The 22,638-nt window shown below is 37.5% G+C and overlaps 1 protein-coding gene across 2 annotated transcripts in view; it reads left to right on the top strand.

Annotated features, from left to right (window-relative positions):
* dom (domino helicase) overlaps positions 1-22,638 on the top strand; it is an 896,769-nt gene that overhangs the window by 143,494 nt on the left and 730,637 nt on the right. For both annotated transcript variants that reach the window (XM_090388005.1, XM_090388004.1), the window contains exons 8-9: positions 540-762; positions 3,028-3,263. In XM_090388005.1, the coding sequence (XP_090244131.1) occupies positions 540-762; positions 3,028-3,263 (459 nt within the window). The remainder of the gene's footprint in view (positions 1-539; positions 763-3,027; positions 3,264-22,638) is intronic.

Here is a 22,638-nt window from a genome sequence, read left to right as displayed (position 1 = left end):
CTGACACAGCTCGAGCCCATTGTCCATTCAGTTGCATGAATTTTAAAGCGGGGCCCTCATCTAGATTGGGGTTCTAGCCATAACCAGTTCTAAGTTGCATATACTTCTTGGCTTTATATGTTGTTGTTGTGGTTTTTTTTTTTTTTTTAGCTCATAGTAAATGCCATTCAGCCTATGACCATACATGTGTACAGACAATAATTTGCAGAGCACAGTATCACCACAATTGTTATTGCACTCTATAAATGGCAATAGTTAACCTCTAACAAAATTGCTTTTCTAACCAGTGAAATTTGGAAATTTTTAAAAATTGGAGCATAGGAGAAGACATGAAAGGTCTAAAATAATATTTTAATGTTTTTAAAATGTTTATAAAGGCTGAGAACATTTGTCCAAAATATATATTTTTCTCAACAGGTATAAGTGACCATTTATTTTTAAATAATTTATAAATTTCTGTAAATTTTGTCTTTGATTACTTATCTATCATAGACTGAATCTTATTAAAGTTATTAATGACTGTTATTTTATTTTTTTAGCTTGTAGAGTACAAACAGCAGACATGGCTGGAAGAAAAGAGAAAGAAAGCTTTAGATTTGCACCTGAATTTTATTGTTGACCAGACGGAAAAGTACTCATCTTGGTTAACACAGGGTATGAACAAAAGTATTCATGAAAGTACAGGAACCAGCATAGCTTCATCTTCAGTTCATGAATCACAACCATCAAGTCCCATTGCTTCATATGCAGCATCGTCAAATGGTGAGGTTTTTAATATGTTGTCACACCTAGTTTTAATTCTCTTTATGATTACTGTTATATATGAGGGCTGTTCATTAGAGAATGGTCATAACCCCACCTCACCCCATAACATACCTTTATTGGTCATCCATATTTGATGAGCCTTTTCAAATTAGTCCCCAGCATGTCACCAGCTTATGAAACATGGTGTAAGCCATTTTTGACATGCATTTGAGAGTCCCCTCCAATGTCTTTACAACCTCTAATGACTGGAAATGTTTTCCTCGCAGCTAATTCTTTAACTGGAAATAAAATAAAAAAATTTAAAAAGAAAAAAAAATCCCAGGGTGCAAGGTCAGGGCTGTATGTTAGGTGACGAACACATTTGATTTTAATTCTGGCCAAGTACTCGATTACAGTATGAACAATGTGAAGTTTCACATTGTTGTGATTCAGCATCCACCCAGCATCCCACCTGCTTGCATTTCTGATTGTTTCTGACAATTGTGATCCTACAAAGTGTGTAGTACAGTTCTGTAGTAAAATCCCATAATAGTCTTATGACATGGCACAGCGTGCTGGTAAACCATTCTTTGAATGTCTAAAAAAGAGATGACCATAACCTATCCTGCAGAAACCACAACATTTGCATTTTTCGGTGTTGGAAATGACGTACTCTTCCAGACAGAGCTTTGTTGCTTACTCTTTGGGTCAAAATGATCAGGCCACCTCTCATCTGTTGTTATCATGTTGTGCATTCCATCTGTAGAAATCATCTGTTGCAGTTCTCGACAAATCTCTATGTGAACTTGCCATTGCTCAGGTATGAGTATTCTTATTTTTTGTTGGTATTGGGTTTAATGACACAGCTGCTAATGAGGCCAAATTGTGTCTGTTCATAGTTTATTCACATGAGCATATTGTTAGAGATGTTAAATTATATGCTCCTGTTCAAGCCGATACGTTTTAAATACATTAAAAGTTCTTCTATCTTTGCTTCATTTCCTAAGAAGTGAGATGTTCAGTGAGTAGAGTGACTGAAAAGTGTTTGATAAGATGATTGAATGTAAGGGACAATCAACCAGAAAATGACAGACCATAAGTTGTCTGTGCCAGGAAGAGCACCGAGGTGGGTTTTCTCCCAATAATAGGAAGAGATGAGTATGATGAGTGTGTCCAATTCTCAGCCTTGCCAATACCAGTTCCTCTCTTCTGACTGATATGTTCCTTAATGGCACAAGGGCTACTAAGGCCATATTGTGCCTATTTCAATTTAACTTACCTTAATTTACCTCTGGTATTCCCCTCCCTGAATAACTCCTCATGTGTGAATGTAGATGCAAAATACTCATTTAGTTTGTTAGCCACCTGAGCAGGATCATCAATAGGTGAACCATCAATATCCAGTGGACCAATCTGATTCATCCATTTCCTTCTAGAGTTTATATAAGTAAAGAACTTTTTGCTGTTTTTCTTTGCATCCTTTGCCAAAGGTTTCTCGTAAACTGCCTTTGCCTGCCTAATCTCCTTTGTGTCTTGGTTACAGACCAGCTTATATATGTCATAGGCTTCCATGTCACCCATTATTTTATATATTTATCCCGTGCATTTTTGTTTTATGCCACAAGTCTCATTAGTTCATCTGACATCCATTTAGGCCTAAATCTTGAACAATATTTCTTAATTGGTATGAAAAGCATAGTAGCTTCAAATTAATTCTTTGAATGCTTCCATTTTGAATTTGCTATTGGTAAAATCATCAGTTGGTGCCACCGTATAGAATTTAAATACTGTCTTAGACCTCAGTAGTTGTAATTAAAAACCCTTCCCTTCCCTTTACTCCTGATTGTAGTTACCTCTTTGAGTAAATCCCACTTCAGCACACTATGATCCTTTATCTGCAGATTCTTAATGCATGAAGGATCACTACTGATAATCCGTTCAAGAGAATTATTCCCTGTAGTTTCCTCCCGAACATGCTGCTGTAGAAAACAATCATTCAATAAATTCACAAATGCGTTTCTAGTGTGTGAGTGACCAACCCACAAATTCTGATCAATATCTTGGAAATTAAAATCCCCCATTATAAGACTCTCTGATTTATTGGCCCACTCTATATCCCTGTACAGTTGTTTATTATAGTCAGTAGAGTCATTAGGCCTATAATACACTCCTACTCTCAATTTTGATTTACCAGTGCTTATGTCATACCAAACTGACTCGACACTGCACTGTCCAGCCTGTATTATTATTAATATAGCTGGATGTTTTCTTTTCATACTTTAGATGAAGATTTTGAACCTGGCAAAAGTGAAACTGATGATGAAGAAACCATAGAAAAGGAGGAAGCTGACGGTGTTGATGAAGCGGAACAGAATCAGGAAATTGCATTATTACAGAAAGAAAGTGAAGTTCCTCTCGAAGAATTACTTAAATCTCTTCCACCTGAAATTCTTGAGAAGCCAGCTTCCCCAATTGATAGTTCTCAAAGCATTAAGGAAGCTATTGACAGCAGTGAAAAGGTATGTTTTTACTTTACTGTAATTTTTTAATATATATATATATATATATGTAGCTAGGTTGCGATTAATACAAGTTCGAATAAAGTGGTATTCGATTTAGTGCCAATTGTATAACGATACTAGGTCACGTTTAATGCGATCCAAAATTCAGTTAATGCGAGGCTAGCGCATACACAGTTGAGGTTACTGTTAGGCTTTTAGATGGTTGTACTTCAATCTGCACTTGTTTATCTTCGTGTGTGTTTATGTGCTGCTGCCTGTCGTAATATACATTAGTTTTCGTGATTTGTTTTAAGAAGATACACTTAACAAAATGGGCAAAAGGAAGATTCCTTCAGATAAATTCACTTCGAGTGCAAAAACTCGAAGAGGCTCGTTATTAGATTAGAGCAAAAATTTGATGTGATTGAACGACATGAACGTGGTCATAGCAACTCTAAAATAGGACGGGATGTCAGAATGCCCAAATCTACGGTACGGAATATTATAAAACACACAGGGGAAATAAAAGAAAAAAGTAAAGTTGCATCAGCTTTTTGTGGTTTGCAAACATCTACAAGGAAGAGAAGTGTTAAAATGATAGAAATTAAGAAATCTTTTAACTGTATGGATTGAGGATTGCAATGAAAAACACATTCCCCTTGGCACACCAGCCATTCAGACAAAAAGCTCTAAATTTGTTTAAGAGAGTGAAAGAAAAAAATAATGAAGTAGAAGTAACGCTTAGTGCAAGTGTTGGTTCGGTTAATCAATTTAAAAATAGAGTTCAGCTGCATAATGTTAAAATTACCGGTGAGGCGGCCAGTGCAAATGAGGACACAGCATCTAAAAACCTGATATTTAAAAAAAAAAATAATCAAAGATAGTGGATACACTGATCAACAAATATTTAATGTGGATGAAACCTCTTTATTCTGGAAAAGGATGCCTTCCAGAAGTTACATTTCTAAGAAAGAAAAAAACTCAACCTGGATTTAAAGTATCTAAAGATTGCCTAAAACTTTTATTGGGAGCTAATGCCCAAGGCCATTTTAAATTGAAACCAATGCTTTATCAGTCTCCAAATCCTCACGCTCTAAGAGGCTACGACCATTGATCATCGATGCAATTTCCTTAACAGAGTTCTGGAAAAATTTCAACAGCAGACATGCAGTAGAAAATATTCAGCACGCTTGGCAACAAATAACGTGCGGAGTGTTGAACTGCATTTGACTCATTGTGCAAATTGTAGTGGTTTCGAGGAAAACACTGTTATAGAAGAAATAACAAATATTGGAAGAGAACTTGGATTTGATGAACAATAAAATGATGATGTTCGGGAACTGCTGAATTCACACTCAGAAGAATTGACTGGTGATGACTCCTACTTTTAGATTAACAAAGTATTTGAAGAAGCCGACAATGATGCCGAAGAATGAGATAATGTGCAAGTGAAGGAGTTAACTTTCAAGGAATTTCAAGATATATTTTGAGCTGTTGAAGCCTTGAAGCAAAAAAAAAAAAAAAAAAAAAAAAAATGGATGCTGACCCTAACCTCGGTCGAAGCATGCAAATTCTTCAAGATGTGGATAAAGCACTCTGCATCTCCCAGCATATGTAGGAAGATTTAAAGAAAGAGAAAACAGTTCAGTCTACGCTGCTATATTTCGAAAGACAATAAAGATGTTTCATCAGTGTAAGCCTAAAAGTGTTACCTTTAGGAATGATATTTAGATTTTTTTTTTTTTTTTTTTGCTTTCTATAATTACAGCACTCTATGACTTTGTTAACAATAAATTTAAATTATAAGTATATTCCTTTTATCCTTTACTGTAATATTTTATTAATAAACATAAAAACTTATGTGTTTATAATTTTGATTGCCTATTTCCGTAAGCAGGAACCGATTACCATATTTTACACATAATTATAACTTCATGGAATTCATTATCCACACCGCAACATAGCTGTATATATATAATAACAAATAATATAAACATGCATATGTTAAGGGACTGCTAATATTGCTGGGCATGTTAAAAGGAAAATGGACAATTATAAAGGATATCCGAAAAGTGTGAGCCTAAATAAAAAATGGAGGGCTACAATTCATAATAGTTTAATCCATAATGTATTATCCTTCCTTTATTTAGCCAAAAACTTTGTAATGGTATAATAATGTAATTTTTTATTCTAGAGAAGCTCAAACATGATACCAATAGAATAACTGAAAGTGAGAAAAAGAATCAATTATTATGTATCCTTGAAAATTTTCACAAATTTCTGTTAAGTTTACTACAATTCTAAAGGTTTCCTATGGAACAGCTCTTAAAAAAACTCTACAAGAAAAAGTCACAATTTCCAGTATGGATGCTGTAATGGCGATTGTGTGTCATGATATCGGTATAGCATTATGTGGTGTGATATGGTACCATCTGTAGAAACCACTGGGTAACCATGCTGAATTGCCAAGAGCTACAGTGGAAAGTTGTCGTTATAGCTTCATAACTATGAGTTATCAATTTCACGGATGAAGAAGACGGGCCTGATTAAATCATGATTTCACTTTCTTCTATGGCTACTTTACTCATTAAACTGGAAGGGATGTTCTATTACCTGCGGCACCACCATAGCCAGGTGGGCAGGAGCAGCAGTGTGTAGCACACGGTTCTTGATCAGACCGGGGTTCGAGCCCGTGACCACCAAATCACCAAACCATCACGGTATCTTGTCAATGATATACAGGAATTTTTCTAGCAGGGATAAGGAGGTGATTATCCCCTTGTATAAGGCAATGGTCAGGCCACACCTTGAGTACTGTATACAGGTCTCATTTTAAGAAGGATGTAAAGCTGTTGGAACGAGTATAGAGAAGAGCAACAAGATTAGTGAATGGAACAAAGGGTTGCTCTTACGAAGAAAGGCTTAAGTTTTGCAAATTGCAATGTCTGGAGACTAGGCACCTGCGAGGTGATCTGATTGAGGTGTACAAAGCCTTGAATGGTTTGAGCATGCTCAATGCTGATGGAATTCTGCCTCTTGCTCAGAATAATCGCCTGAGAGGGCATAAATTCAGATTGGGGAAAGACGGTTGTAGGATAGATGTGCGGAAGTTTGCCTTTAGCCAGTGGGTGGTTGATTGCTGGAACAAACTTCCATCTGTTGTTGTAGAAGTTGATAGTTTAAATAGATTCAAGGCAGAACTTGAGAAACATTTGGAGCGAGTGGATGAGTGAAATAAGGGTGGTTTTTTTTTTTTTTTTTTTTTTTGGCTGATGCTATATAAGCTTGCTTTCTTGCATCATATGCCTATGCTAATGCTAAATGGAGGATGCGGAAAGGTCAGGGAATGACCACCACATATCCCCGGAGCAATATGGCCTTAGTTGCTAATGCTCCTAAAACCAAATAACAACAACAACATCTATTACCTGCATGGCATATAATAGATGTTCTGCCTGTTTACTGTCCCGTCAAAATGAAAATCTTTATCTGGAAGTCAGGTGTGGTGTGACTGTTTCTCCATTGCAGAAAATTTAAATCTGCTGTCATTTTAAAGAAAATTTATGCAGTTCTGTATTCTTCTGTGGGAATATTTTAAAACACAGTTGGACCTTTCATTGAACAGAATACAAAGATGTTCCAAATTTCAGAGGTGCTTTTTTCCTGGACTTCCTTGGAATACCCTGCAGTGCAGCTCAGAGGGTTCCAACATTTTCTTGATTGAATACCCGCCCTGCATGTAATTTATTCTTTTATACAGCCTTCATTTGCAGTCACATTTCTTGCAGGTAGCTAATGAGATAAAAAAAGTTTGACCTCCCTGCACAGCAATTTTTTTTTTTTTTTTTTATGAAAACCCCAAACACGAAAGGTATCAAAACCTATAGTACTTAGTACCGTGCATGGGCGGGAGGGGGAAGCCGGAAACTTTGTTCTAGAGACTAAACATGGGTTTCACCACTTCAAGCCTCCAATAAGCAAAGTGGTGGTATTTCACCGGTTGATGCAAATTATCTACCACCTACAATTATATACACTCTTTCTTGTTGTATGTAATTTTTGTTGCTGAAGCAACAACAAAAACAAGTACAATTTTAAAACCTCTATTCGATTGTGAATCACATTATTTGCTTACTAAATGTTGTATGTTGTGATTCATTACAATGTTTTATACTGCATGTTGTTTTTCAGCAATTTGTATGGATTGCAATTCAGCAATTTATTATGAATTACAGGAAATACTGTCTGCTTTAAACAGAATTCAACTAATAGTTCAGTAATTGGTAATACTAATGTGACAGCATTTGTGCATCACTGTTTACATAATGTATCTCAGAAAATTAAGAGCACTGTTCTCTTTTATTATTTCTGATTATAACGATAGTTATAATGTATTTTTAGAACTTGAGTTAGTCTTTATAGCTGTTTATAGCTGTTTTCCCGCCAAAACTGGGAAATCGCAATATTTCAGGTTAAATAGCTATACGTTGGAATTAGACACATTGAATTATCTCCCCCAATATAAGGAACAAATGAAAATGGATGAAATGACTGGACAAGAACAAAATACTGAGGATAAAAGGCAAAAAATCTGGAAATAACGATTTGGACATAGAGACAAACCCTGACTTAGAAATAAGAATTTTTTAATAAACTCATAAATAAATTCATAATTAACAGAAAGGACTCCCAAAAATGGAGATGAAACTAATAATGAAGACTTAGATGTATGTGCTCCAGGCCTCTTGAGTATGAAAAGGCCAAAATCCAACTGAGCTGAGAACAAAGAGAGTAAAGCAAAGGAAAACAATGAAAAGACTGATAAGACAGAAGAGGAAAAAAAGTTTCAAGCAATAAATGAATTGGCAGATCCAATTAGGCAAATAAAAGAGTTGAAATTGTACTTAGAGGATCTCCTCCATAACCAGACTAACAGAATGACATCAGTTAGACTGCAGATTATAAACTGTTGGTCAGACTTAGAGCAAAGGGTGATAGAACTCAAAACAGAAAATATACTGCTGAGATCTGGGATAGACCACGTAACTGAGGAAAGGAATAACTACAAAGAAATGACCAGAGGAAGTCAAAGAGCTCCAAGTGATTAGTGGAATTGGGAGAACGGTAGAGACAACAGATGAATTTGACACAATGAGGTAGAGAGATTTTAAGCCAGAGAAGATCAAAGAGAAGAGATTCCAAATTGGCAAGTCTCTGACAGGGAATATCAGAACTGACATATGCACAAGTACCACATTTGAGGTGAAAGGAATCATACAACGAATAATTTGGGCATCCGAGATGAGCAGTAGTTGAATCAACCGATAACCGAGATTCTGTCAGAAAAAGTACATGGCGTTTGGCAGACTGCAAGTGGAAATGGACATCGTTGAGATTAGAATTGAGACCACGTATATTTGTGAAATGAATTAGGAAGTGCTTGGAAGGTTTAGATCTTTTCGCAGATAAGCTTTCTCTATTAGTTTGACAATTCATGGTGAATTCAATAGTATGAAAAAAGTGGGTGGGACATGCTGTATGAAGTAATGAAATTTTTGGATATGGCGTACGAATGGTAAGAATATACCCAGATCCTTGACATGACGTGGCCTCGACAATGCTCCCCGCATACAGAAGCCTCCTAGAAAGTTACCAATAGGTTCGGTCCGATGTACTAACTAGCGGCCGGCCTGCGAACACCGTTTTAGAGCTGTACCCCCGAAATGTAAGGAATATTGGATCTCGCCACGATGTTCATCATAATCCTCAAAAGTCATCAATCATACTGCATGATGGAAGAGATAGGGAAGGGTTGATCGGAACTTAGCTCTAGAGACTAAACATGGGTTCCACCACTTCAAGCCTCCAATAAACAAAGTGGTGGTATTGCACCGGTTGATTAGAGTCATCTACCATCTAGTACTGCCTGGTACCACAGAGAGGCGGCGTTCCTCCATATGGTGTGGGCGCCACACCTCGACCCCTTCTTACGTTGGTTCACACCTGGCTGGTCACCCACCATGTACTTGTGCTTGGAGGTTATACCCAGGATTACTAACAGTTTCACTATCGTGAAGGTGCGAGCAGAGGATTTGGCTGTCACAGACCGTCCGGACTTCGCCGAAATTGGGTCCACTTGACTTGAGTGTCACCCGAATATCAGTTCCATCAGCGTTTTAGACTCCCAGGTAGTTTACCTGATATGCTGGTAAAATCAGATTTTCTGCAGTCAGGTGAGATTTCTTTTCTTTTCTTTTCTTTTTTTTTTTTTTTTTTTTTTTTTTGCCACCAAATCAGTGCTACTAAATAGTACTGGCTTCTTGCGCTTTATTAGATGTTTTAGCCAAATTATAAAATTCTGTACCTTGTTTTCTAGTAGAGGCCTGAAGTCTTTAAAAATATTCCACAGTTTTGGACGATAAATTCCTTTGTTTTGTAGAAAAATTACGCTGCAGTTTACTCGGCTCCATTGATTCATTTGACCATTTTAAACCCATACGACACAAAGGTTGATGGCAATCTTGGGTACCAGTATACTAAAATCCCATCACCAAATAATCATATTTATGACATGTTGATGGTTGCTCGTTTTTGTCATTTTCTCGAAGCTCGTTATCAATTTGCCTCTTCTGATTTCCTTTCACAAAAAAATTATCCATCGCTAATAATTTCTAAAAAAATTAAACGTTACTTTTAGGATGTACTAATACAGTTAATTGAAAATACCTGTTCTATTCTAATTAACTGAATATGACATTTTCGAGATATAAAACACCAAGATTAGCATTTTTCTTGGCACACCTGAAGCATCCTCTCGTCACACAGGTTAAGTAACACTGATATAATAACTGTATGATTAAAGACGTATACAGTCATTCCTCGTATAGCACAGTAGTTGTGTTCCTAGAAAACCCCTGTGCAATGCAAAATCGTGCAAAATAAATAACAGGCCTTATGGGAAAAATAGGGTTAGGTGCTGACCACCCAAGATTGAACACAGTTTTGTAACCAAAACATTACCAAACACAATAAATAATCATAATAAAATACATATTTTATTACGACTATTATATAATAAAATATTGCTAATGCTTTTGCTTCTATCATAAGCAGACTTGTCCTTTGTTTGTCTTCTAACCAAACACGTGACAGTCGTTCCCATCTCTTCCAATTACAGTAATACCCCGACTTACGCTACCCCGACTTACGCGAACTCGGAGTTACGCGGTTCTTGATTTTTTTCGTTTGGCAACGCTGCCGCCCACTATCTTCAAGGTCGTTTTTCATATGTTATCGATATACGGTGCGACGGCGGAGAATGAGAGCGAAAGATGAACAAAATTCAACTTTGCTGCTTTTATGTTTTTTATATCAGTGAAGGGGAAACACATTTCACCATAATAACGTAAAAACCAACACAATTCCAGCTATCGGTATAATCGCAAATGCAATTAGATCGAGTTTACTACCAGTTTATAACAGATTTCACTAGCAGAAACGCAACTGGATTTTCATTGTTTTATGGTAGTAACCCCTAGAAATGTGAGGTGTTAATAGTGTATCTCTGCCTTTATGGTGTTGTTTATTCAGTTGCTACATGCGCGCAGCTTTGTTTATGCGTATCAAGCGTGCCTCCTCGTTTTGTAATTGTGCTTTATTCCCTAAAATTGAGTAAAATACTTAATTAAAAGGTGTGAAAAGGAAGCGTCCTGGTGAAGACACTGCAGATTCAGAGAGAAAAAGAAAAGCAATTATCGATAAACAGAGGCGGACTGGGTCAAAAATTCTTACCCGGGAAAATTTAGAGTGGCCTCATACTATGGTTTTTGGCCAAAATCACACTGGCCCACCGGGGTTTCCCCGGTAAGGCTTATGGCCAGTCAACCTCTGTCGATAGAGAAAAAATATGAAATTGTGAAACGCTTTGAGCGAAATGAAAGACTGTGATATTGCACGTGCTACAGGCCTAAATGAAGCAACGGCGAAAAGCACATGACAATTGCAAACTCGACAGGTTGAAAATTGAAAAGGGCTTAAAAATTTTAGAAAACAGACTCCAACGAAGAACGCGTTATAGCTACAAAGCAAGGAATAAAAAAATTATTAGCTTGCTACGAAGAAATTCTGCGTGAAAAAAAGAACGCGCTGTGTCGTCAGACGAATTTGTTAGATTTTATGAAGCCATCGACATCGAAATAACTTTTTTACGTAAGTCATTTGTTTTTTTTAATACATATTTTGTATTAATATGTATAAAGAACTGCAATTTTATTAATATTTTTCTTCTAAACTAGTGTTTTTGTTAGTCCTTGGTCCCAATTAAGCAAAATTTATATGTATTTATATGCAAAGTTGTACCCCGACTTACGCGAATTCGACTTACGCGATTTTCGTCGGACCCAACTATCGCGTAACTTCGGGGTATTACTGTATTTGTGTCTTGTTCTAATGGATTTTGTTACACTTTGAGTTGTTCCTACTATGAAAGTTTTTTTATTTTCTCTGTATTCTTTCTAATTCTCGGCGTTGCCTCATTTAGGTCTGTAGCATGGACAATATCGCATGCTCTTTCATTTCAGTCAAAGCGTTTCACAATTTCATATTTTTTTCTCTATCGATAGGCAGACTGGCCATAAGCCTTAACAGGGAAATCCCTGTGGGCCGGAGGCTGGTGTGAATTTGGCCATAAATGCTAGTATGAGGCTGCTAAAAATTTTCTGCTATAAATTCAGAATCTTCTCTTCATTCCTATCGTGTTGCGTTCAGTTCGGGTGATTCCGCGTTCAACTACCATTTTTGTAAACACAAAGGCAAATCGTGCATAAGCGAATTCGGTTCGTGTTATATACAATATCGTTCCCATATTTATAAATATGGGAATTTTTATCGAATTCATGTAGTGTTAACGCGCTATACGAGGACTGACTGTATTCCCAAAAACATGGGAAAAAGCTGTGTTACGATTAATTCTCAAAAACCCCGAGAAACCCCCTACTGATCTCAAATCTTAAAGACTAGTAGCCCTACTCCCTGTACTAGGAAAATATATATATATATATGAAAGACTAATATATAGCAGATTAGCTCAATACCACACATAAGCAGGGCAACTCTACGGAGTATACTCTGCCAGGCAAATGCATCACAAAACCTCTATAAGGTAATAAATAGCTACCTTACAGACAGAAGTGTCTCAGTGTGCACAAGGTTCCAGGAATTGACACATCAATTCCTGGTGAATAAAGGCTGCCCGTAGGGTCAGTCCTTGGCTCTTTCTTTTGGAACATTGTTCTAAATGAATTTCTGGCCTTGGATCTAGTCCCTGTTGAAAGCCTGGCCTTTGCAGATGACATGATTTTCCTTGTAAAAAGTAATACCCGAGTGGTTGTAGAGCAAAGATCAAATGCTGCCCTCTTGCAGCTTCTGGAGTAGGCATAAATGCATATGCTCAAAATGTCGCCTGAAAAACCAAACAAATACTTCTAAATTTGGACATAAGAAGGTGTCCACATGAAAATTAACACAACCATTATAAAGATGGTAACAGAACTAAAATATCTTGGAGTGGTCTTTGATTCAAAATTGACTTTTTATCCCCATTTGACCTGCTTGGCGAAGAAAGTGAGAAATTATGCAGGTATGATTGACAGGATCAGTCGAACAGACTGGGGGCTCAAAAGAAAGACCCTGCCAATCATATACCGTGCAATTTTCCTTCCTGTTATTACCTATGAAACTGGTGCTTGGTTCACCCTCTCGGCCATAGTAAGAAATAGAAATAGGAATAAATTAGAATTGATACAAAGCACAATACTTCTCACTATTACCAGAGCATGTTGCACAGTAAGCACACCTGCACTACAGCTGCTGGCCGGAGCTCTCCCACTTTATCTGGAAGTAGCCAAAAGAGGCTTATACAGGGTGGGCCAAAAGTGGGTATACACTACTGATCAGGTCATGGTTAGTCTCTTAGGTGCTAATAAAAAATAAAAGTGAAATATCCTTCTTATTATTTGTAAATTTAAAAGAAATAATGAAAAATAAAAATACCATGACCCAATGAGTACTCTATACCGACTTTTGGCCCATCCTATATTATAAACTTATATAGAGCATACCCACAGAATTTCTGGGGATAGCCCTTGATACAGCCAACACATTCAACGTTCAAAGAAAAAAAATAGCCACAAAACTCCATGAGCTATGGCAAACTAAGTGTGGGCAGGAAACCAGAGGTCTGGTTATCAAACGGTTTCTGCTACTGGAATCAATGATTATCCCAAAGCTAGCTAAGTGGTATGCCTCTGAACGTTTCACAACATTTATATTTACAGTTCACTGCTCCCTAAAGGGGAAACTAGCCTCTTTAGGCTGACAGATGGCCCAAACTGCACCTGTGGCAAGAGTAAAGACTGAGCCCACATTCTCTATGAATGAATAATTTATGATATCCCCAGAACAGAGCTTCCCTTCCCAGGGGAGAAGAACATCTGTTCATCATAGAAAAAAAAACCAAAAAGCCTTTACAACCTTCACACGAAAAGCATTTGTAATGCACAGAATTATCCAAGGAAGGAAAATTCAGCCCAGCAATTAAACAATAATGAGTAGTTTAAATTTGCACACGCTTCCCACCACATCCAGATGATGACTTAAAAACTGTTGTGATAGCAATATTCTGCACTCTGATAGAAACCTGATGTGAGACCCCCCCAAACTAACCTGCCACAGGGAGAAACCTGGAGCATGCCAAATAAAAAATAAGCAACCATGTAGGGGAGAGAGATGTACAAACAGCCAGGGAAGCGGATTAGCTGAAAAATATCAGTAAGCTAGTAGCAAGGGGATGCAATGTAGAATGAACGAATGAAAGGCAGAATGAATAGGCTGGGCACTGAGTGAAAGAGATAAATAGGAATTATGGTAAAAGGGAATAAATGTCAGTTTTGGTGAATGAAAGACGGATCCAGCACGAGAGAAAGAGAGAGTGAGTGAATGATTGTTATGGTGAATGGGAATGAATGGAAGAGCAAATGTAATTGGCCGAAAGAATACCAGGCTAATAATAACTGCCTTACTTTATATACTAACAATACAAACACTATCACTGCATTCTCCCCTGGCCTGCAAGAAACTTTCGGCTAAGCCTGCACCGACTGAAGAATAACAGTAAGTTGAGGTGCCCAGAGAGTGCAGTGCAGAAAGCAAGAGTCGAACAAATGAAATGAAAGCCAGAAGATCGAATGAGAGTAAGTGTCTGAGAAAAAGTACACAAACCATAAATGTTAGTTAAGTGCACACTAACCCTAGTTTTAATCTTTTATATTATTGCTTATGTAGCTTAACTATAATGCATTAGTATTTAAATTTATCGGGTTAACCAGACCACTTCAAGACTCCAAATTAAAAAAGGAAAAAAAAAAAAAAAAAAAAATCAAACAGAAATCATAAATAAGCGACAAGAAGTAGCGTTATAAGTCATCATTGGGAGATTAATGTGCCTATTATCTTGCAACCCCCGCTCAAAAAAAAAGAAGAGAGACCAAATATTTATTTAGTTTTAGTATGTCGCGTCGATTGTTGTGTTGTGTCGCACCGCAAAAGGACAAATTTTGTTTCGTTATTTATGTCAGGGATGTCAAAATTTTTTTATAGTAAATATATATATATATATATATATATATATTTTTTTTTTTTTTTTTGTTTAGAAATTGCAAAAATGATGGGTAAACACAAAAGAGTTGCACTTTCAGTTAAACAAAGACTTGAAATTATTCAAAAGTTTGAAAACCGTGCATCCATTAAATCTCTAATGAACCATTATAATGTTGGCGACCAAACCATATGTGACATTGTAAAAAATAAAGGGAGGTATCGTGTTGGACACACGAGTAGGACGTGGTAAGTTTTTTATCTATCGCCATATTTTTTACATAGCTTGCTGAAAATTTTTTGATACAGTAAGTCTCTAACTTACACAACTACGGATTTACATAAATTTGTTTTCACTCAAATTTTTTTTTTTTTTTAAGGATTGTAAAATTGAAAACAACACAAAATAATAATAATAAGCAATCAATAACGACGATCACAGCATGCACAAATTGCACAAGTCAGATCGGAGTAACAAGCAAAAAAATAGGAAAAAAAGAAAAGATTCTTACAATTATTTATGGTTTTTTTTTTTTTTTTTTTTTTTAATGACTGAAGATTTCAGTGAAAGGACACACACTTCACCATAATAGCGCAAAAACCCACAGAATTCCAGCTATTGGTATTATTGCAAATGCAATAAGATCGAATTTACTACCCGTTTATAATAGGTTGCACTAACAGAAATGCCCAATAAAACGGGAAGTGAAAATTATTTTTATTGTTTTTTGTTGACCTCCAGAAATGTGCTTTAGTAAAATATGGGCTTGCGCGGGATGGTAATAGTGACTTTTCGCCTTAACCCTGAGAAGTTCTTTACAGAAAATTTCATTTTTACCGTTATCATGGTGCCGACTAAGAGAATAAGTGACAGCGGTACTAGTACATATACCAACAAAAGGAAAGCGATCGATTTGGATCAGAAAAGTAAACTAATAAGAATGTATGAAAATGGTCAAACATTAACAAGTATCGTGTTGAATTCAGATTTGTCAATATTAATACAGTAGCAATATATTATTAGTCATTCTCGAGTTACATAAAACTCAATGAAGTAAGAAGTCCTGGAATGTATCTCTTACGTATGTCGGGGACTTCTGTATTTTTGGATTAATCGGGAAATCATTTATCCGGGATTTGTTTTTTACCATCTATCCCAGAAATTTGATAGTCTACTGTATATATATATATATATATGTATATATATACACAGTAGACTATCAAATTTTAGGTTATATATATATGTATAGTTATATATATATATATATGTATGTATATATAACCTAATAAGAAAAAAGTATAAAAATAGATGCAAATAGAGTGAGAATGCAGATTAAGAATGAAGTAAAGGTGTGTCTCTCCCCACTGCCAGCTAACATATTCAACCCCCAGAGCGGGATGGGAATGGGAAGTTAGGCAAGGACAAGGGTTTCTGTCTTCTCCCCCATTCTTTGCCTGGTGGGCTTCATCCTCACTGACCTCTTTGGCGATGCCTACTCTATTGTCCCCATCCTTCTACCTGTTTCTCCCAGTCTTCAGTCTCCCCTCCCACTCTAACTAAACCTACTGAGTACGCCCCTAACAGTGCTGCCAAATTCTAATCAATGTCTAAATTCTACCACTTTCTCGTTAATCTCTTTCAGCCTTTCCAAACCCTAGTTTGTTTGTTTGTTATTTGGAGCATTAGCGACTAAGGCCATATTGCTTTGGGATATGCGGTGGTCATTCCCTGACCTTTCCGCATCCTCCATATTTGGTGGTGACGGGCTAGAACCCCGGTCTAATCAAGAAGCATGTGCTACACACTGCTGCTCCTTCCCACCTGGCTACGGAGGCGCCCCCAAACTCTAGTGTTCAGCTCCCCTGTATAGGTCTTGCCAATGAATCCTCGGAAAATAGGTGGCGGAGCCTGTCAGAGTACTTAAATAATCTACTGGGTGCCTGACCAGCCTCCTTGTGGCCAAGTATAGGCCTCGGTGGGTCCCAATAGGGGCCCAATGGCTAAATAGTCAGAGAAACAACAGAACATAACACTAAACAGCAAACCACTCCCCACACACTTTTTAAATCTCTGGCCTTCACAGAGTTCTGTGTCACGTGTACAAATAATACAATGCAGAAATGGGGGAAACCTCTGGTGCCATCAGACAACTAACAACTAAAACACTGTGCATGATGTCCAGGCACAGATGTGGGAAACCACTGGTGGCATCTGACCCCAAATACCATGCCACTATGTACATGATGTCCATTATCCACCGAGGTGGCAGTGGTTGCTTAGTGTGGGTTATGTTATACTGGCAAGAACTAGGACCCTTCATACCTGTGAACTGACTTTTTATCAGTGAGATATACCTGCTGTTAGTAGGAGATTATGGGCACCCTGCCATGTAGCATTCTTTTTCCCCAGACAAATGGAATGTTTGAAAATGACAGTACAGTTTCATCTTGCCTGCACTTTGTCCGTGTCGTGGTTCAAAGAACACAATGAAGATATCACCCACCTTGATTGGCTTCCAAATTTGCTTGACATCAATCAGGTTGTGAACACCTGTGGGTTGGAATGGGAAGTGGGGCATATGAACAAGCAACTGTCATATATTCTGGCACTTTGGAAAGCCTTGCAGGCGGCATGGTTTAGGATACCTATGGATGTCATCTTCAGACATCTAGAGGAGTCAATGCCTAGGCCAGGGTTTTCCAAACTTTTTCGGACTATTTCCCCCTTTTAGAGCATATATTTCATCAATGCCCCCCCTCCCCTCATAAATTCAGTCAAAAATGATACATGGAAAATTAAATTTTAATAAAAATCTATTTAAAATTTAAGCATTTATTTTATAACCAAAAATATAACTGTATAACAGTATCCAAAAGTTCTTGATTTATTAATATAAAAATAATTAATGTGCAGGATGGGTCTGATGCCATGAGACTAATTTTTCCACATCTGGCTCAATATTAGTAAGCAGCATCCTTAAATCGCCCCGTTCCACTATTTGTTGTTGGTTCCCTTTTTCATAAAATGCCCGTAACGCCCCAAAATCCACGTTCAACTAAATATGACTGGAAATGCAATTAGGAACTTTTTCACAGTGGTCCATAATCCAGGATAAAGATTTGTAAATTGTTGGTGGATCCAGAAATGATGGTACCCGTTCTTAAATTTGATCTTCAACTCTTTGTTGGGTTTTAATTCAATCAATTCTTCTTGTAATTGCATTACTGTTTCCTTAACATTTGAAAATGTGTCTAAAACTCAATCTGGAATCTTCGTGGCTAGAATATCTTCAAATCGTTCGGAAAAATCCTTCTGTAACGCTTCTGAATGATGACAGTAGACTTGAATGCCATCATCATGTATTTCTGTCTTTTCCTTGAGTGCTGAAAGACTCGGAACCTGGTAAAATTCTCCACGTCTCAAGTTGTGTTTGAACATAACAAGCTTTGAAACAAATGCAGATATAACAGCCTTCGTTTTAATCAAATTCAGTTCATCTCCTTGCAGCTGCAAATTCATTTCATTAAACTTGAGAAATATATATATCTGACATATAAGCTATGTTACTTTTAAACTTTTTCAAGTTGTCTCGCAGGGAAAAAGAAATCTAAAACTGTCTCAAAAAGACTTTAAAAGTTTCTCTAATAGGTGCCCTTTGACAACCAGCGAACTTCAGTGTGGAGTAGCAAAGATCAAATTCTTCATCAATTTTTTATGCATAACTGTCTGAATAATCTCTCATTGAGAGAATTGTTTCTGATTTTGTTAATTGCTGTAATGACGCATTGCAATGAGCGATGCAAGCGATCACTAAGTTTTTTAACCCTGAGGGACTCCACTAATAACATTAGTCCACGATGAGCAGTGTCCATTGATTACCACTCTCTGTCTTCTCCCCCTCAACCACCCCTTTATCCATAACAGCAATTTGCCTCCAATGCCACACTGCTCCAATTTGTGCAGCAGTCTTCCATGTGCAACAGTATCAAAAGCCTTTCTAAGATCCAAGTATATAATATCAAAGTTATTCCCTGCATCCAGTTCTTTTGTGACTGCATCATAGTATCCAATCAAATTGGTCAGGCGAGACTTTCCCCTAACAAAACCATGCTGTGTCCGAGCCATAACTGAAGTCTTGACTAGATGATCCTGCAGTGCTTCTTTAACCAGTGCCTCCATTAATTTTCCTGGAACAGTAGTTAAATTCACAGGTCTATAATTACTTGTGTCAGCCTTTGATCCTCCTTTGTGAATGGGGTCACATTTGCACATCTCCAGTCTATGGGTACCTTCAATGAGTCCAAAAAAGCTAGCTATAAATATGGCTAGAGGTTTGCTTACTTCCTTTGCTGCCTCGTTTAATATAACTGGATAGATCCCATCCACCCTGGGTGGCTTTTTTATGTTTATCCTCAACAATTTCTCCTTCACTTTCCTCTCAGTTATTACAAAATCATCTAGCTCACTGCCAGAGTTTACTTAACTTCTGGCATTCCCCTTCCTGAATAACCCCTCGTGTGAATTTTGATGCAAAATACTCATTTAGTTTGTTAGCCACCTGAGCAGGATCCTCAACTGTTGAACCATCAATATCCAGCGGACCAATCTGATTGTTCCCTTTCCTTCTAGAGTTTATATAGGTAAAGAACTGTTTTCTGTTTTTCTTTGCATCCTTTGCCAAAGATTTCTCATAATCTGCCTTTGGCTGCCTATTCTCCCTTGTGACTTGGTTACAGACCAGCTTATATCTATCATAGGCTTCCATGTCACCCATTAATTTATATGTATCCCATGCATTTTTCTTCTCTGCCATCCATTAAGCCTAAACCTTGAACAATATTTCTTAGTTGTTATATAAAGCTTAGTAGCTTCCAAGGTAAGTTCTTTGAATGCTTCCCATTTTGAATTTGCGATGGGTACCTCCAATGAGTCCAAAAAAGCTACTATAAATATGGCTAAAGGTTTGCTTACTTCCTTTGCTGCCTCGTTTAATATAACTGGATAGATCCCATCCACCCCGGGTGGCCATCAGTTGGTCCCACTGTATAGAATTTAAATACTGTCTCAGACCATTGTAGTCGCCTTCACGAAAGCAAAAACCCTTCCCTTTATCCCTGATGGCAGCTCTTTGAGTAAATCCCACTTCAGCACACTGTGATCACTGCCACCTAGTGGTTCCTTTATCTGCAGATTCTTAATGCATGAAGAATCACTAGTGATAATAAGATTAAGAGTATTATGCCCTCTAGTTGCCTGCTGAACATGCTGATGTTGAAAACAATTATCCAATAAATGCATAAAAGCCTTGCTAGTGTGTGAAGTGACCAACCCACAAATTCCAGTCAGTATCTGGGAAATTAAAATCCCCCATTATAAGACTCTCTGATTTACTGGCCCACTTTATTTCCCTGTACAGTTTCTTATTATACTCATCAGAGTCATTAGGCCCATTAGGACACTCCTACTCTCAATTTTGATCTCCCAATGCTTACGTCACACCAAACTGACTCGACACTGCACTGTCCAGCGATGTCGACTGGCTTCAGTTCCTTGGATTTTGTGTGTTTCTTAACTAATAGCATAACCCCTCCTCCCTTCCTATCCTGTCTATCCTTTCTGCAGACGTTGTACTCCCCAAATTCCAGTTCTACATTCCTTATATCTGTGTGAAACCACATCTCTGATATCCCAAACAATATCTGTCTTTGATGTTTTGAGCAATTCCTCAAATTAATCAAATTTATTTACCAAACTCCTAGCATTGGTGTACATACAAGTACCCTCACAAGTATTCTCAGAAATACCCTGCATCTTGTTTTCCAGGCTGCTGCTGATTCCAATAGAAGCAGCGCAAGAATCACTTTCACCTCTGCCAGTGGCTACTGTTAATCTATTAGTCCTTGTATCCCCCCAAGCTAGCAGTTTTCCGACCCATCTAACACTGCCTCGATAGCATCAGCAAATATTCTTGCACTCTTTCTATTTAAGTGTATCTCATCCCTGTAGAAGCAGTCTCTCCTGTTAATAAGTACAGACCAGGCTGAAAAAAATTCTACCCCTTGAGCCTTGCGCAATCTTTCCAGGGCCGAATTGATCGACAAGGCTCTCATCATATACTCCCTCTTATCGTGTCTGGGCAGAATTGCAGAGACTTTCAAATTCAACCCTAATTCACGGCTTTTATTTTCAAAAGTGACCTGTACTTCTTAAGTAATTCTGCCGGTCTCCTACTCTTATTATCATTAGTGCCAACTTGTACAACTATATCACCTTTTGTGCCCTTAAAAGATGATATCCGTTCTACGTCATCAACCTTTGCCCTTGGCAGGCATATCCTGGTCCTGTTCCACCTATCCTTTTTACCTACCATGTTCTCCGTTTCCCTGACAATAGAGTCACCAACAACTCAGACCGAAATTGGGGATCATACCCCCACCCAGCTGGGCATTATAAAAGAAAACAGTGAATATGACAATGCCAATATTGAATCTCTGTTTACTATACAAGACTTTGAAATAGCACTATCTAAAACCAAAAACAATAAATGCCCAGGTTTTGACCTCTTAGAAGTTGAGATTATCAAAAAATTAGCAGAAATAGTACCAGAAAAATGAATAGCACTATATAATAACTGTATAACAATGTATATTCCCAAAAATATGGAAAAAAGCTGTATTAAAATTAATTCTAAAAAAACCCTGAGAAACCTCCTACTGATCCCAAATCATAGTCTAATAGCCCTACTCCCTGTACAAGGGAAAATATACGAAAGACTAATATATATAGCAGATTAGCTCAGTAATACATGAAAGCAGGTTTGCATTCCAACAATTAGTACTGTTTTAAGCAGGGCAGCTCTACAGAGTATGCTGCACCACCTACTGACAACAGTTAAAAACTCAAAGGAGAAATATATGCTGGCAATCTCTATTGACTTTGCTGGGGCATTAGACTCACCCTTAGGAGACTCCGCCAGGCAAATGCCCCACAAAACTTATATAAGGTAATAAACAGATACTTTACAGACTTAGTGTGCACAAGATTCCAGGAATTAACACACCATGTGAATAAAGGCTGCCCGCAGGGTTCAATCCTTGGCCCTTTCTTCTGGAATATTGTTCTGGACGAATTTTTTGCCTTGGATCTGTGCTCTGTGGAAAGCCTGGCCTTTGCAGATGATTTTCCTTGTAAAAGGTAATACGCGAGTGGTTGTAGAGCAAAGATCAAATACCGCCTTCTTGCATGCAGGAGTGGGCACAAATGGACATGCTCAAAATATCACCTGAAAAAACCAAACAAATACATCTAAAAGGCAATTTGGACATAAGATGATGTCCACAAATTAAAATTAACACAACTACTATAAAAATAGTTACAGAACTAAAATTATTGGAGTGGTCTTTGATTCTAAATTAACTTTTTATTTCTATTTGACTTACTTGGCAAAGAAAGTAATAAATTATGCAGGTATGATTGTCAGGATCAGTCGATCAGACTGGGGGCTCAAAAGAAAGACCCTGGCAATCATATGCCGTGCAATGTTCCTACCTGTTATCACCTATGGAGACGGTTCGTGGTTCACCCGCTAGGCCATAGTAAGAAACAGGAATAAATTAGAATCGATACAAAGGACAATACTTCTCACCATTACCAGAGCATGCCGCACAATGAGCACACCTGTGCTACTGTTTCTGGCTGGAGCTTTACCACTTTACCTGGAAGTAGCCAAAAGAGGCTTAT

Source organism: Mastigoproctus giganteus, chromosome 13, assembly GCF_048544385.1.
Source record: "Mastigoproctus giganteus isolate SK-2022 chromosome 13, ASM4854438v1, whole genome shotgun sequence".
NCBI lineage: Eukaryota > Metazoa > Arthropoda > Arachnida > Uropygi > Thelyphonidae > Mastigoproctus > Mastigoproctus giganteus.
The sequence above is the reverse complement of the archived record's forward strand: the minus strand, read 5'-3'. Positions and strand labels throughout refer to the sequence as shown.